General features: G+C 36.6%; 1 protein-coding gene across 1 annotated transcript; it reads right to left on the bottom strand.

Moving 5' to 3' along the window:
* Positions 1–208: 208 nt before the first annotated feature.
* Positions 209–2297, bottom strand: LOC116247012 (uncharacterized). Its single transcript, XM_031618957.2, has 2 exons — positions 1754–2297; positions 209–978 (listed from the first exon to the last, which is right to left on the bottom strand). Exons 1-2 carry the CDS (start codon positions 2280–2282, stop codon positions 899–901), a joined length of 609 nt encoding a protein of 202 aa, XP_031474817.1. The 5' UTR covers positions 2283–2297; the 3' UTR covers positions 209–898.
* Positions 2298–15692: the final 13395 nt, after the last annotated feature.

Genomic DNA, 15692 nt, shown 5'->3' with positions numbered 1-15692 from the left:
ATCAATCCTTCCCATCAGATCTTACAATAAACTTACTGTATAAAATAGAATAACGGAGATCGCAAGGTATAGGTACTGATATGTAAGATCATGAGTTTGATAAATTATGGATTGTAGTGTTGCTCCATCGTCACATGTAGTTAAATAGGATGATCTCGTGGAAAGAACTCTAAATCGATAAAGTTGGAAGGACATAATGAGCCATGCAAGAAACAGGTAGTAATTCATGCATAGATTTTCCATATTGATTGACTCAAAAACGGGGTTACATTATGCGTTTATTTCAGCAGTTTGTATTCCTTCTACTGCTCTACATTCGCTGCCTGCCAGGAGTGCTTCATCCGAGCACAGCCTTCAGACTCTGTTCCCTGAACTTAACCTTAATTGATTCGAACTCCTACCTAAGCAGGTAAGCCAAGAATCTCCATGAACCTGAAACGAAACGTTTGATACTTCTCAATCACCATATCTGTGCTTCTTCCAATCTTTGAGAGGTGCAGCCAACGCCAAAATTGCCGACATCTTGCAAGAAAGGCTTGGGGAAATCTTGCAAATTTATGTATATCCAACACAGTTGAGATCAGTAGATGACTCCCCAGAGCTTAGATATAGAAATGGAGTAGAGTTTGATGCTTCTTCTCAATAATTATAGAGGTACACGTCCAAGGCACGGTGGAAGAGAATCTTCCATCTTCTACTGCGCTGCCATTTAAGCTAACTGCTACCTTTTTGCAGCGATGTTAACAGGAATTTTGCAGATTCGAGCAACCCCAATGAACTAAAGGCCGGAAAACACCACTAGCCTAAGGTTCCTGATGCTAAAAGCCCTAAACCATGGTTGGTTAAAACATATATTTGTAGGTATGTACACGTTCGGGTGTGAATTTTACGAAAGATGCTAACTGCATAGCCTGATGGTACAAGCTACAGCTTGTGCCCAAAACTTGAGCCTAGCTTTGACATCCTCCGGGCGATCTCCTGAAAAAAAAATGCAAAATTATCAAGAAGAAGATTAAGACGAAGAAAACATGACACAGTGAAACCAGATACCAACTTCCAAGACGGAAGAGGAACAAGATTGTTTTAGTAAACTCTTGCCATATCATGAGCAAGTAATATCTTCCAAAGAACCCGACTTTTTCTTGTGCAAATCAGTAGAAATGGTAGCGGGTTTTTTTACGTCTGAGGAAGTGTAAATGTGTGATCTTAGGAGAAGAGTCGAATTTAGCTTTGGTAGCTTCAATCATAACCAAGACAGTCTTTTAAGGGGAAAACTAAGAAAAAAACAGGAAGCAAGATCATGATTCTTTTTGTTACAAACAAGCGTTTAAGTGGTAAGAAAACAAAAAGAGCTCATGGCTTCCAACAGCAATTTTTTTGGTGTTCTACGATTAATGATTAGACATTTGCAATTCAAGGAAAAGATCGTGTAAAAAGAAAACATAAGTTGCAAATAAGCAAAACAACCGAAACTGTTGCTTCAGCAAAACCTTACCAATGAACAACTTAAATGCGCCAACTAATTCCTTTCTAGTTTATAAACTGCATCTTTATCTTCAAAACTAAAACTGAAATTTTACCCGTCAAAATTTCCATTTTCATAAAGAAGAACTTAGAGGACATCTTGAAAATCCGTATCCTTTTTGGACAATCTTATGAAAGAGAACACATATTTCCTGTTGCAGTAACAGAACAAATCATACAAACCAAACACTAATAACGTAGGATTTCCAAGGAAAACAAATGAACACACCAGGGCTGGAGATCCTCCAATGAGCGATGGGGCTGCCGACCGCGGAGCCTGCATCGGAGGACGCTGCTGAGGAAGAGCCCGAGGAGGAAGGCTGCTTCTGTTCATCTAAGAACCGTTGGCTCATGGAGTAGCAGAGCTCCAAAGCAGGGAGGGTGTTGCAGAGCTCCGGTATCTCCTCGTAGCTGAACCCGAAGCCCAAGTCCAAGCAGCCCTTCAGTTCATGAAGGTCAACATCCGTGAGGCTCTTCGTCCTCCTAAACTCCTTAATCCCGACTACCCCATGTTTCTCCTCCTCCTCCTCCTCCTCTTCTTCCTCATCCTCCTCCCTCCCCTCCACATGCCCTTCAAGAGAAACCTTGTCCCTCTTCCTCCGCCACCATTTCCCCTTCTTCCTGGAACCTCTCCTGCTCTCTCCCTCCCATTTTCCCGACACGGGCACCTGTGATTCTTGAGTTGCGACACCCCCATGATCTTCCTCCGACGACTCCTTCGCTGAAACTCGCGAAACGACAGGCTCGGAGAAACCCATTTCTGTCTCTCTCTCCACCCCACTCTGCAACGCGCGTTTTAAAGAGGCCCCATCACGGCATTATCTGCGTGGAGATGGAGTGCATAGTGATGCATAGCATCATCCATCATGTCATGTCGCTTCACGCATGCATGGCATGCACATGCATGATCCTCCATGGCCTCGTTGAGATCGCATCCATGACGTGGCTGCCAGGGAGACGGAAGGACGCGTTTTCCGTCATCATCGTCTTGTGGGTCCCGCACAAATGTCAGGGGCGTCGGTCCCACAGCAGTCGGATTCGTTATTTTTTTAAAAAACCTGCTGACGTGGAGTCCAGAGGCAGTGGGGCAGGGCTGTGGTCCCAGCAGACGTGGACGGTAGGGCCCGCACTTAATCAATGATGAGGAAACGAGCATTATGACCCATGTGAGGGATAGTGGGACCCACTTGGTGGCTCACGTGGTCGGTTGGATAACGACTCCCGCAAGGGGTTCCGGATCTCGCTTCGAGGTGGATCTGGATTCTTCGAGAGCCGAGGTTTGGATCTAGTTCGCTTGTTGGTAAGTGGTTTCGGTTCGGATATGGGTTGATCAATTACATGGTCTTATTTTGGATCTGGGTCGGATCACCAACCTCCGCATCCCAGTGCCAATTATAGCTCGCGGGACCCACGGGTGGTTGGAGGCAGGACCTGTCATATTGGACCGGGGCTCGATGGTCACCCACTCCAATAATTGCCTCAAGTAAGTGCTTTGGAAAAACATTTACTTTTCCAAATTATTTCGAAAATATAATATTTTTTAACTTTGAAATCGTTGATCGTCGGCGATGATATAGGACCAAAAAAAGATATTTTTTTTAAATTAATAAACTATTTAGTAAGTTAATCTGTAACAATATATTTAAGGAAATCTCTTAATTATGTGAGGGAAACCGAAAAAAGACACGTAGGTGGAAAGGCACATTTTTTGAGAAATTTTGGTATTTTTTAGGAGGACAGATTATCGTGCATTTATTTATTCACGTATTTATTTAAGGATATCAAGCGGCCACATCAGTTTAACTGGACGGGGCAGAAATGGAATAAGATTTTTTTTAATTAAAGGGATTTGGTGGATCCCGAAAGTCGGGCCTCCCTTTTTGTTTTTCTTGTGATAGCGAGAGTGCCGGCAAATTTCTTCCTCTCTCTCTGGCTTCTAATCTTGCCGTTTGTCTTTAGCCTTACCAAATGGATTTGCATTCTCTTTCTCGTTCCTGAACATAAAAACTGTTTTTCCTTTAATAAAACAAAGATAAAATAATTCATAATTTGTTAGTTGGGATGAGTTTTAGAAACTAAAGAGAATCACACTCTTGATTTGAGAATCTTATAAAATCTTATCTACATCGATCTTTTACGTGTATTTTCACTTAAGGCACACCGGCATACTATAAAAAGTTAGCGGGGATGTTAAAAATCAAAAGTTCCACGGTTGGACAGTTAATAAAGTGGGGTGGGGACTAGCTGAATCAAAAGAATCAAGTTTTTGGGAATCATCCCAACATCTAATCAGAATCGCATGATCAACCGTGACATATGGTTAAAAAAAACAAGTGATGAACATTTTCTTCATATAGCATTAGTTCAATGTGTTTTTGGTTGGATAGTTGAATGATTCTAAATAGTTAGTGTCATATATATATATATATATATATATATATATATATATATATATATATATATATATATATATATAGAGAGAGAGAGAGAAAAAAAGAGACAGAGAGAGTACTGAATTTAAAAATTAGAAACCCATTGATGAAAATACCACAAACTGTTGCCAAAAGCATCATGAGTTTTTGTTCCACTCTAACAATAGCTAATGCACTTATGGCAACTGTTTTTAACGATGGACGTCAAGTGGACTCTGAGCCAAGTGAAGTTGAGTTCAGTTACCTCGACAGTTACGTGTTGAGCTTGAGCTCGACTCGATTAAGGTTCGACAAACTTGTAAACTCGTTTGAATATATCGACTTGATTAAGGCTTGACAAACTCGATTAAGGCTCAACAAATTCGTAAACTCGTTTGAATATATCGACTTGATTAAGACTTGACAAACTCAATTATGGGTCGAGCTCGACTCGACAGTTACATGTTAAGCTCGAACTCAACTCGATTATTTGAACAAGTCTACTCATGAACTCGAGCTCGACTCGTTAAGCAGATGACTCTGCTCGAACTCGTTCACGAGCTGAGCTCTAATGTATCCGCAGTTCATTGGGATTATATCGGAAGCAGCCGCAACGACTGGAAACTACCAGAAAAGAACTTTTGATAATGAAGGTAAGAGTTAGAAAGCTCTAGAAGCAAACTTTTGATGCAAACTTTTGATGCAATAATAATCACCAAACCAATCATATGAATCCCGTGGCCATGACGAAATGTGAACATAGTAAAGATGAACTTCTGACGTTTATAAGGGCTGATGGATAATGGGAAAATTTTCACTTTTAACCTTACTTTTCTACCAAATTTCTAAAATAGTAATGACCTTTTATGATTTTTCTATAAAGCACACACTTTTTTCCGGAAACTGTTAAAGCAAGGATAAAGAGTGAGTTTTTAATGTAACTTGAAAATCATAATTGGTTGCTAAAACCATAGTCACAAAAAATATGTTTTTTTTGAAAAAAATGCAAAAAATTACGATAAATTAAATGGTCGTTTAAAATTAAAAAAAACACATTTTTTAAAAAAGATGTTAAAAACATTTTTAACGAGTTTTCTTCATGTTTTTTTTTATTTTTTTAATGTCAAACAGTTTTTTTTCATTTTCTATTTTCTACTTGTTGCATATATACTTATTTTTTTGATGTTTGTGTTATTAGTTTCTCACTTATTTTATTTTTCTCATCTTTTTAGTTTTTTTTAAATTTTTTAAAAATTTACTATATTTTTTCCTTTTTTTCAAGATCGCCATATTATGCCGACAAAAACTACCCCATTTAAAACTCCAAATAGTTATTTGTGACTATGGCTAAAAGGATAATGATTTGATCTAGTACTAGTGATAGAGGTTAATTAATATTAAAAAATTGCAGTTAATTAACTTCAAACCCTAATTTAATAGTTTGTATGAGGAGGAAACAACACACTTATTAAGAAAATAATAAAAGGTGGTTTCTTTTTCTCAAATTGTATGTAAAGAGTAGGCACCAAATGAAAGTTTCCCTACACGGAGGTTAGCGCTTCTTAAGAAAATTATAAAGGGTAGTACTCTTTTTTGAAATTATAGGTAAAAATGGGCGCCAAATGAAAGTTTCCCTCATTCACAGGAGAGGGAGAGAGAAAGAGAAAGAATCACATGAATCATGCTGACCCACAGTCTACATTTCCTTTTCACTACTTTTTTTCTCCTTTAGGCAAATTGAAAACAGAAAACTTCTTCAAGACTTAATCGGAAATTTTGAATCTTCCAGACTTAACAGGAGAATTGATCTTTAATTGGATCCAAATTCTCAAATTTTTGCTACTGTTGATTCCACTGCTTTTTGTTCATTAAATTGCTCGTGGGGAATTAGGAAGGTTCATGATGTGATAAGCAAAACCACCAAGTTGCATTCAAGGTAAATTGCAACACATACAAGTGGCGGTGCTACGTTGTACCTGGTGTGGGCAATTGCCCACACCAACCGATGAAATTTACTTTGTTTATACATAGAAACTTCATTCACATGTTTACCACATTTGTCACAGAATTTACTTGAGTTGCATGGTCTGCAAGAGTTGCTAAACAAAGCTCACAGATTTTATGGATTTGGTTGCCCAATTGTAGGAAGGTTAATCTTTAGTTTCTTATTTAGAAATACCATGCACATCTGGCAGACATTTTTGAGCTTTCAAAGTTATCATCTCCAGCATATTTTCATATGTGCTAAGAACAACCAGGATTTTTTTTCAAGGGCAGGCCAAACAGTCCATCGAACTTATCCGGATAGGACCAAACTAAATCCGAATATAAAAAAATACATTACCCAATCAAAAATTTTTAAGTTTTATAATGTAATTTTTTTTTTAAAGTAGTGTAGCTTTACTTTTTCCTTCCACAAACAATAAAATATAATTTTTTTTGGGCCCGATAGTTCAATTATCATTTAGTCTTCTTCTCTTACATATTCCCTCAAATTTATCATTAATCTTAACTGCTAGTTTCCAACTCTACACAGTAATGCAATCTCATCAACATTCATTTGCTTTGAGAATCTTCTTCTTCTTCTTTGTGATAAATGTTTTCTGTGGCCAACATGATCAATGTAATTCGAAGATTGGAGACATTTTTCTTTTCTTATGGAGGAGGAAGATGGCTTAAAAGAAGGCTGTACTTAAAATTTTGAAGGAAGAGTCTCAAGAATCACCCCGCTATCCAAATCAGACAATCTGTCATCTAGTGCTGAAAAGGCAAAAAGGAAAGGAGATTCCTTGTGTGCATGTGAGTGGGTTTCAATGCAGTGAGTGTTTGATTCTCATATTTCATATCCAATCTCAAATTTGAGGTGATTTGTCATCTTAGAATCTTGAATCTTAAGATTTCAAATCCACAATCCTTGGCAAAAACAATAGATTTTTTGTTGGGAGGATGTGGGCATCGCACACCATTGATTTGCAATAATCGTACGGGTATTATACAGCTGACTATGTTTTGGGATATTGTACGTGTCTGTTTTCAATAAGACGCGTTTTTTGTGACAGTAACGTTCAGCGACAAAGAATAGGGATGCACTGAAATCTTGGACTAGTAAATAGGAATTCATGCATGGGAGCACCTGTTTTTGTTCTATATGTGTCATGTACTTACATAAGATGCACTTAATGACATAGATGATGTCCAAGTAAATAGTCCCTCTTAATTGGGAGTGATTGTGTTTCCCAAGATGCAGTGAAATCCATTCATTAAGGATGCAATTATTACAAATCAATGTGTGTGATGCCCACATCCTCCCAACAAAAAAAGAAAATCTAAAACTTTTGCCCAAGATTGTGGATTTGAAATCCTAAGATTTATGATTCTAAAATATCAAATCACCCCACATTTGAGATTGAAAATGAGATATGAGAATCAAACACCCACTGTGTTGAAACGCACTTGCATGGGCACAAAGAATTTCCTTTTCTTTTCACCTTTTTAACACTTGACGACACCTTATCAGCCTAACCAACTAGGTCATTCACTTGGTTGAGGCAAACAAAGTAAATTTGTAATAAATCATGCAATACAATACTGTGTTGCATGATGTCCCAAAAATTTTATGACATACTATTTTTGTGGAAGGATAAACTAAAGGGGCATACATTCCAATGCTTACTACGTGTTGCAGTCATATTCAATGCACTTGAATCAAACGGCACAAATAATCACCTACATATTGATTTAATATATAGATGGTATCTAGTTTAAAATTTTTTCCAAAGCTTAAAAATGACATGACTAGAAAAGGGAAAAGGAAACTTGCCCAGAAAGCTCATGGAATAAGAATATCAAACTTTAAGCAAAATATAGAAGAGAGAGAGAGAGAGAAAAAAGGAGAAAAACAATTCAGAACATACCAAAAGGTTGGTGCACCACGACATTTAAACAACTTATGCAAGACAATTAGAAGAAGAGCTCATTGTATTATGTAAAAAAGACCTACAGGCTTGTATTTTATAAGTTAATTTAATTTCATACATTATAAAACAAAACATGCATTTGAGGAAAATGCTGGGTAGGTAAGAGGACATTACTTCATTTCTCTATTTGTCTTCATGGTCATTGTCTATCGTACAAATGCATGACATGTTTTTTGCAACTGATTGGCTAAATCTTTGAACCTTACAAAAATTTGGTGATATAACCTTATCTTGCCTATCAATTCTTTCTAGAATAAAAGAGAATGACATTAAGAACGGCTATTTGAAAGAAAATTAACTTTCTTCTTTGCATTTTCCTGCTTGATTATCAAGGTCTTCCATTTTCCTTATTTTCTGTAAATGTTTCCATAAATCCAATCCAAAATTGAGGTAAATTTATAGAACTCTTAAATAAGTATCTCATAAATCTGAAAATGAGACGAGGGGAGCATGAGAGGTGCAGGGCTCCCCGCTACTAGAGACATGGTTGCATAATTTTGAGGTAGATTCATGAAACGCCCACATGATGTTCCTAATGTTGAACGACTCTTTAGTCTACCAATCATTGTCCCGAGTCACTGTACTAAACACCCTAGGGCACAAACAGTAAACTTTTCACAGGATCATGTACACATGAAAAAAAGTAAAGATTTACACCATCTTGTTTTCTAGCACCAAAAGAAAGAATAGACACTAGAGTGCGGTTGATGTTTCAAGTGGTCGGCTTATTAAGCCTCCAAAGTGGCATTATCTGTAACGCCCCAAATGTTTAGTCCCGTATTGAAAATTATGAGGAATCTTCAAGGGTTTATAAAGTGGATCATTACCATAAATGGCTGTCTTGGTTTCTAGCCTTTTGGGGTTGAATCCAAAACTGCTAGGGGACGGGTTTGGATCCGCTAGACCAGGGGCCCAAGCCCAAGAGTAGGTTGTGTTATTACAGTGGTATTCAGAGCTGGTTCAACACTCGAACCTGTGGTCCCACACGCACGAGCGCGTGTGCCTTAAAGGGGCTAGATTATTACACCTCAAAAGTTTAGTTCCGATTGTAAGAGATCTTCAAGGGTTTATAAAAGAATGGTCATTAATGAGATGATTGTCCTAGTTCCTAGCCTTTTTGAAGTTGGAGCCAAAACTGTTAAGGAAAGGTTGGGATCCATCGAACCAGGGGCCCGAGCTCAGGAGTGGTTCAAGTTGTTACGTTATCGAGGTTTTTTGCCTTTTTAAAAAAAGACCGCTTTTTCGTGTTTTTAAAAAATGATTTTTTTTTGCATTTCCATTTTTATCTATATAGGGGCTTCATTTTTAAAATATGCTTCCATGTACAGACATATTTACCCATGCTCACAGACACATGTAGGCAGTTGACAAGGTGTAGCATATAAATGTGGTGCATATAAAAACCAATCAATAAAGCCAAGATACTTGTGTATTAAAAGTGACATGAAACTTCCCCTTGTCATGGCAGTTGGGTAGGCACCTTCTAAGTGATAAATGAGGTTGTTCGCATTAAATGTTGAATGAAGTGGCTTTATTCACAATGGCACCCCCTTTTCTCTTTCTTATTTTCATTTTACTTTTGAAAAAATAACAAAAAAGCATTTAAACGTTAAACAAATGGTAAATCGCTATTCAACCCTTAACCACTCAACTTTTAAAGAGCCTTTTCTTGACAGAAAATGTTGATTCTTAATGTAAAATAACAGAATTGCGCTTATTGAAGACAAAAATATATTTAGAATGACAGCTTCTTGAGAATTTGATCTCTGGAAAGTTGAAAAGCTGAACGCTTATTTGATTGTTTTAAAGGATAATCGTTGATTTGCTATTTGCTTAAATAATAGGAGCCTTTGTGTAAATTTTATATTTCTTCGACGAGTGAATATTATGCATGCAGGCTTGTGTGATTGTCATTGGCTTATTCTAATACGAGGTCTTCATTGATTTCCATTGCCATTTCAAGATGCCGATGATGGAAGGCAGAATCCGGGACATTTGGTCCCCCAACATGATATGATATTGATATGTTTTCGAGGAGAATTTGACCTATGTTGATCAAAACTTCGAAAATATCTATCGCTTGATGCGTAAATAAATAGTACAAATTTTAATATTCTATGCGATTTAGTTACATCGAGCAATAAATTATGCGACTTAGATGTTTTTTTCTTGAATAAGAAATGAAATTCTCCGCGACATTATGAAGGAAATGGAAGCACCTGTTACATTAATCAAAGATGTTGCTCAAACAAAGAATCATCATAGTAATCGTAATGGTTTGTATGCGTAGGAGAGAAGTCATTGTATAGGCTTATTGTAGGGGGAATATATATATATATATATATATATATATATATATATATATATATATATATATATATATATATATATGATTAAGAAATCGAATCAGTTTCTAATTTTTGAAAACTGACATTCAATCGAATTTAGATTCGCTTGAATAAATACCCAGTTGGATTTGGATTCAAATTTGGATATCATTCAGTTTCAAATAAAATATTTATGCATTTTAAAAGGTTGTCCTTAAGATATTATACTATGGTTCGATTTCGGTTCTTTATTTAAAATGTCAGATTCGGATGCAGAAATGAAAATAAAAGTCAGATTCAAATCAGATTTGGATTGAGATATGGCTACTTTTTTGTTCGTATTCGAATTCGAGTTTAGTGCAATTGTGAGGGGTCTGGTGTAAAATTTATTTATTTTGTAGGACTTCTTTTGGAAAACCCTTGATACAAGAGGTGTCTTTCAGCAAAGTCACACCCTACCAATCCCTTAGAATTTGATTCCTTCCGATCTTAAATTCGTGGATCGGATTTAATGCCAAGGACACATTAATTTCAACCAACCATTTTAACGAACAAACTGTGGATTTCAAAACTATGGGTTTAAGATTTTGGTTTAAGTTGATATTCACAGAATTCAAGATGCAAAATATATGCTCTGTTCCACTGAAAACACTTAAAGTTTGATGGGGTTTGTTCGAGCTTAATATATTTAGTTTGGATCAGACATTCGATCCAACCGATTTGAAAAGTCTGATATAGAAAAGAAAATATCCAATTAAGAAATCACATTCGAATTTAAGAAATGACATCCGATCATTTTCATATTCAGATATACAAAAGTATCCTATCGGGTTCGGATACAGATTTGGAACAAATTTGTTTTTAAACAAATATCTTATGTGTGATTCTCTTACATTTTGAAAATCGGTTCAAAATTCTGATTCAAATATGTATACAAAAATCAAATTTGGATTGTAAAATTCAATTTTGATTTATCTGGATTCGGATGTGATTTTTTTTTAATGATTTTCGACTCCAAATACATGAATAACCGAAAAAATGAATATGGAATCTAATCTGTTGGCATTCTTATATACACTCTAGCTAGGTAGAATAGTTAAGAGACTTTGCCGGCAACATAAATCTTCAAAAATACTACTTCCAATTATGCCTACTTTAGCTTATATGGAGGATTGGTGTTCATTGCAATCGAACTGATCGCTTTGTACAAGCTACTAACCCGACGCTACTAACCCGACAAAACGACAAAATTTTAATATGTTCTAGAGTTGTTTTTGCAAACCCTTGATGATTCAAGTCAAGATAAAAAAAATTAAGGTTAGCATATTTGGTTGACCATTTAAGGGAGGCGTAGATGACTCGTCATCAGCTCGATCTCAACAGCGATCACTTGAAGGGTGTATCGGAAGACCACCCAAGTCCTGAAACAGCTCTAAAAGCCGAAGACAATAAAAGAAGCCGCTTTGGCCCTTCACATACTACCAAATCATAATCAAAATTAATAATAATAAAGATTCGGTATCTAATTAATTGAGATGCTGTTCCACTTCATCACCTATTTTAAAAAACGTATCTAACACTTTTAATACGATTGCATGTTCCACGTCAACGTGAGCTGGTGATGCAAAGCTCCACCACGCCACATCATGCATCATGATGCGACATGCATGTCATGCATGCGCGCATGCATGCTTGCACATCATAGGCACGCATCATGTTGAACATGTAGGGTCACGTGGGAACAGGAAAGCCCACGCACTCTACCGAACCCACGTGGTGCGTCCTTGCTTCATAAATATTTTGGATTCGGGTCACCTAATCATGGATCCTAGTCCCGCAACCTACCAACATGTCTTCTCTCGCGTCTTGCACTTCCTGGTGGATCTGTCAGTGTAAAGTTCAAGTCAATATGTTAAATTTGTGTTCACATTTTTCAAATATGTTGCTTGAAACTTCAGTTCAGACTCCAATGTTGATCCGGGCAGGATCCGAAATCTTGAAACCCAAATTCAACAATTGTTTTGGGCATAATTAAACATTAATATTGTAATTCAGTATTTTATTGAAGATTGAGAAAGATCTTCAAAAACTTATAAGAAAAACCGATGCAGCTCAACTTGCTGATTTCAATTCAAATGTTACTCTGAGCATTCAAATGACAGATAGCATGTTGGATCATTTGGAGCTGAAATTCAACCATGTCAATCCATCTGCGTCTCATACAGTCAGCCACTGTTATAATTGATCATTCAAATCTCCAAGTACTGTTTCTATGTCTCTTTTCTTGTATCTATGGAATTTTTTGTTTCCAAATTTTGTTATGCATTCTCATTTTATGGGCTCTCTCTCTCTCCTTCTATCTCTTTCTCTCTTGTGTGAGACAATAGCTCTTAGCTCTCTTGAGAAACAATAGTAACGTGGGTGTGATTTTGCTCAAATACCCTTGTTTGGGTTCATGATACACCAGCCAGGTGAAATTAATTTTCACTGCCGAATACACACCCTGAAACATTTTTAAAAGTTTCAGATACCATAGGAGTCGTTTGACATCATTAACAATATGCTACTGTTTCATGTATCTATCCCAAATATTACGACAGATTCATAGAATACTATAAGATAGTATTTCATGCCCAAAAGAAACTGCTACATACTGTTATAATTGTCAAATGACTCCCTAGATCTTAATTTGTTTTATTGAGAGATATCATATGGCCCCTGTTTACTTGAACTCAAACACATGATACATATGCTGCAAGCTTGGACATACTGTTGCTTGGGACTTGATAAGGTCTGCCTAGACCTCCTTCAATAGCAAGTCCTTTTCTACAACTGGGTTTGGAGATGGAACTCTTTAAATAACTTATCATCCATGAGGATGGGACATGCTCCATTGAAAAACTTGCTCCTGCCTTCACCTAACGTTTATCACATGCAGAGTGGTGCTTTTGTTTCTTTCTGCTATGTGATTTTATGCAATTGGCCATGAGCTTTTTTCTGTATTGATGTGGGTCATTGTCTAGAAAATTGCCTTATATATTGAAACATCCTTATTTTTATTTATTTACGTACAAGTGCTCCAAAAAGTTTAAAAAAGAATTAGTACCCCTTAAACAAAAATTTGTGGCTTCGCTACGACTTAAATTAGTAAAAATTTTGATGACAATCTTGAGCTTTGGAAAACCAAGTTGCCCAATCTGCCCCTTAACCCAAGCCTAGGTAGGCTATATATTAGGTCACTCTGTTTGGCTCGATTGTCAAAAGGCCAAACCTGCAAGTCAGAAAATCAATAAATGTGGAGCATAAAGGTGGCGAAAATCCATTGAAGGCATGAATTCTTGGTCAAAAGGTTACATGCCAAGGTTTGTTTAGTTCTTTCGCATTCATAGGTTGTGTTTGTTTGTTTACCACAAATCTACAGTAATCTGATATCATTGAAGATCTCGACCTTCTCCCCGTCAGACTTTAAGGTTGTATATGACAGCTTGGAATCTTAGATCTACTGTTGTATAAAAGGGTGTGTTTTGAAAGAACTTCAATTTAAACAGACTGGGGACCTCAGTAGCATGGATCTAATAATAGATTTAAGGTCGGACGGGGGATGGTATGATCATAAATCCTTGGATCTCATATCATCGTGAATCTCAGATCTACAGTGTAACAGACACAACCTAAATGTTTGGTTTTTTGTATATAACATGGATTTGAGACCTATGCTATTGAGATCTTCTGTTTGTTTACATTGAAGATCTTACATAGCACAACTTTTAAAACAGTCTCGGATCTCAAATGCAAGGCTATCAAACGTAGCCAAAGTGATGGAAGCGTCTCACGAGATGAAATAGAGAATAGCCGATCAACAATGTTTCTAGCAGATTTAAGGACCTCAAGCAGGAGTTTTCTAAGGCGCAGATTCATATTGAGAAGGGAGATAAATATGAGACAGTATGGGAAATAGTTCGAGGTAAAGAGTTGTCTCAATCCAGTGACGGAGCCAGAAATTTCTAGTTAACGGACACTTACTTTTAAATTTCAAATTTTAATGTGCAGTCATAAAAAGTGAAAATGAGTGAAGTTTATAAGTATAAATAAAACAAACTTTATGGGCTGGTGTACGCAATTGATCACAGCAGCCACAAAGTGGTTCCGCCATTGGGGTTTAACTCGTTCTTGCTTAGCTTGAGGTCGACTCGGCCTGTAGACAGCCTTAACCCTCCATTCGGCAAAACAATTTTGCTGAAAGATTAGCATTGGTCGATCTGAAAGTATTGGAAGCAGAGCCAAGGAGGGTCCACTTGAACCTTGGCCCCACTTCAATTTTTTATTTATTTATATGTAAATTTTACTTGTTTTATATAAAATTCTTGAAAAATGATATTTTGGCCCTAGCCAAAATTTAAAAACTTTAATTTGGTTCTTTTCATGAAATTTTTTTTACTCCGCCCTTAATTCGAAGGCCGCGCGCAACGACTGGAAACAACTAGAAACCAACTTTTGATCATGGAGGTACGAATTAGAAAGAGGTAGAAACATACTTTTCATGCAATAACAATCGCCAAATCAATCATACGAATTCCGTGGCGATAACTAAAAGTGAACATACTAAAGATCAAGGTCTTGCGTCAGCAGGAGCTAATAGACAATGGGAACCTTTTCACTTTTGACCCTACATTTCTACTAAGTTCTGAAAAGGTAACAATTTCTTGTGATTTTCTATAAAGGGCACACTTCTTTTCTGAAAACTGTCTAGCAACGGCAAAGAATGGGCTTTCAATTTAACTTGAAAAGCACAATTGGTAGCTAAAACGACAATAATGTGATCTAACACTAGTGGTAGACGTTAATATTAACAAAATTGAGTTGATTAACTTCAAACCCTTATTTAAGAGTTTCTAGGAGAAGGATAGCGCTTATTAGAAAATCACAAAAGGCAGTTTCTTTTTCCGAAATTAGGGTAAAAAGGTAAAATGAAAGTTTCCCCAGATAATAAAACACTAGTGTGTCTCGTTCACACGATAGAGAAAGAGAGAGTCACATGGATCTTGCAGATTCACAGTCTACCTTTCCATTTCATCATTCTTTTCTGCTTTTAGGCAAATTGCATACCAAAAAAATGAATATTTGTAAAGACTTAACTGGAAAATTTGAATCTTTAAGACTAACTGGAGATTTGATCTTCAATTGGATCCCACTTCTCAAACTTTAGCAACTATTGATTTCATTACTTTGTCACCTTGGGGAAGGACGGGTTCTTGACAGTGGCCGAGCTAGAAAATTTTGTTGGAGAGGCATCCGTATAAAAATAGGTGGAACACCTATATATCATAGTCACAAATAACGTCTCGAGTTTTAAATGGTCAGGTTTTTCTCCAGTATAATACGTCAAGCTTTTAAAAAAGAAAAAAAATATGGTAAATTTTTTAAAATTTTAAAAAACTAAAAATGAGAAAAAA

The sequence above is a fragment of the Nymphaea colorata genome, chromosome 2 (assembly GCF_008831285.2).
Source record: "Nymphaea colorata isolate Beijing-Zhang1983 chromosome 2, ASM883128v2, whole genome shotgun sequence".
NCBI lineage: Eukaryota > Viridiplantae > Streptophyta > Magnoliopsida > Nymphaeales > Nymphaeaceae > Nymphaea > Nymphaea colorata.
This window is presented reverse-complemented; position numbering and strand designations above follow the sequence as displayed.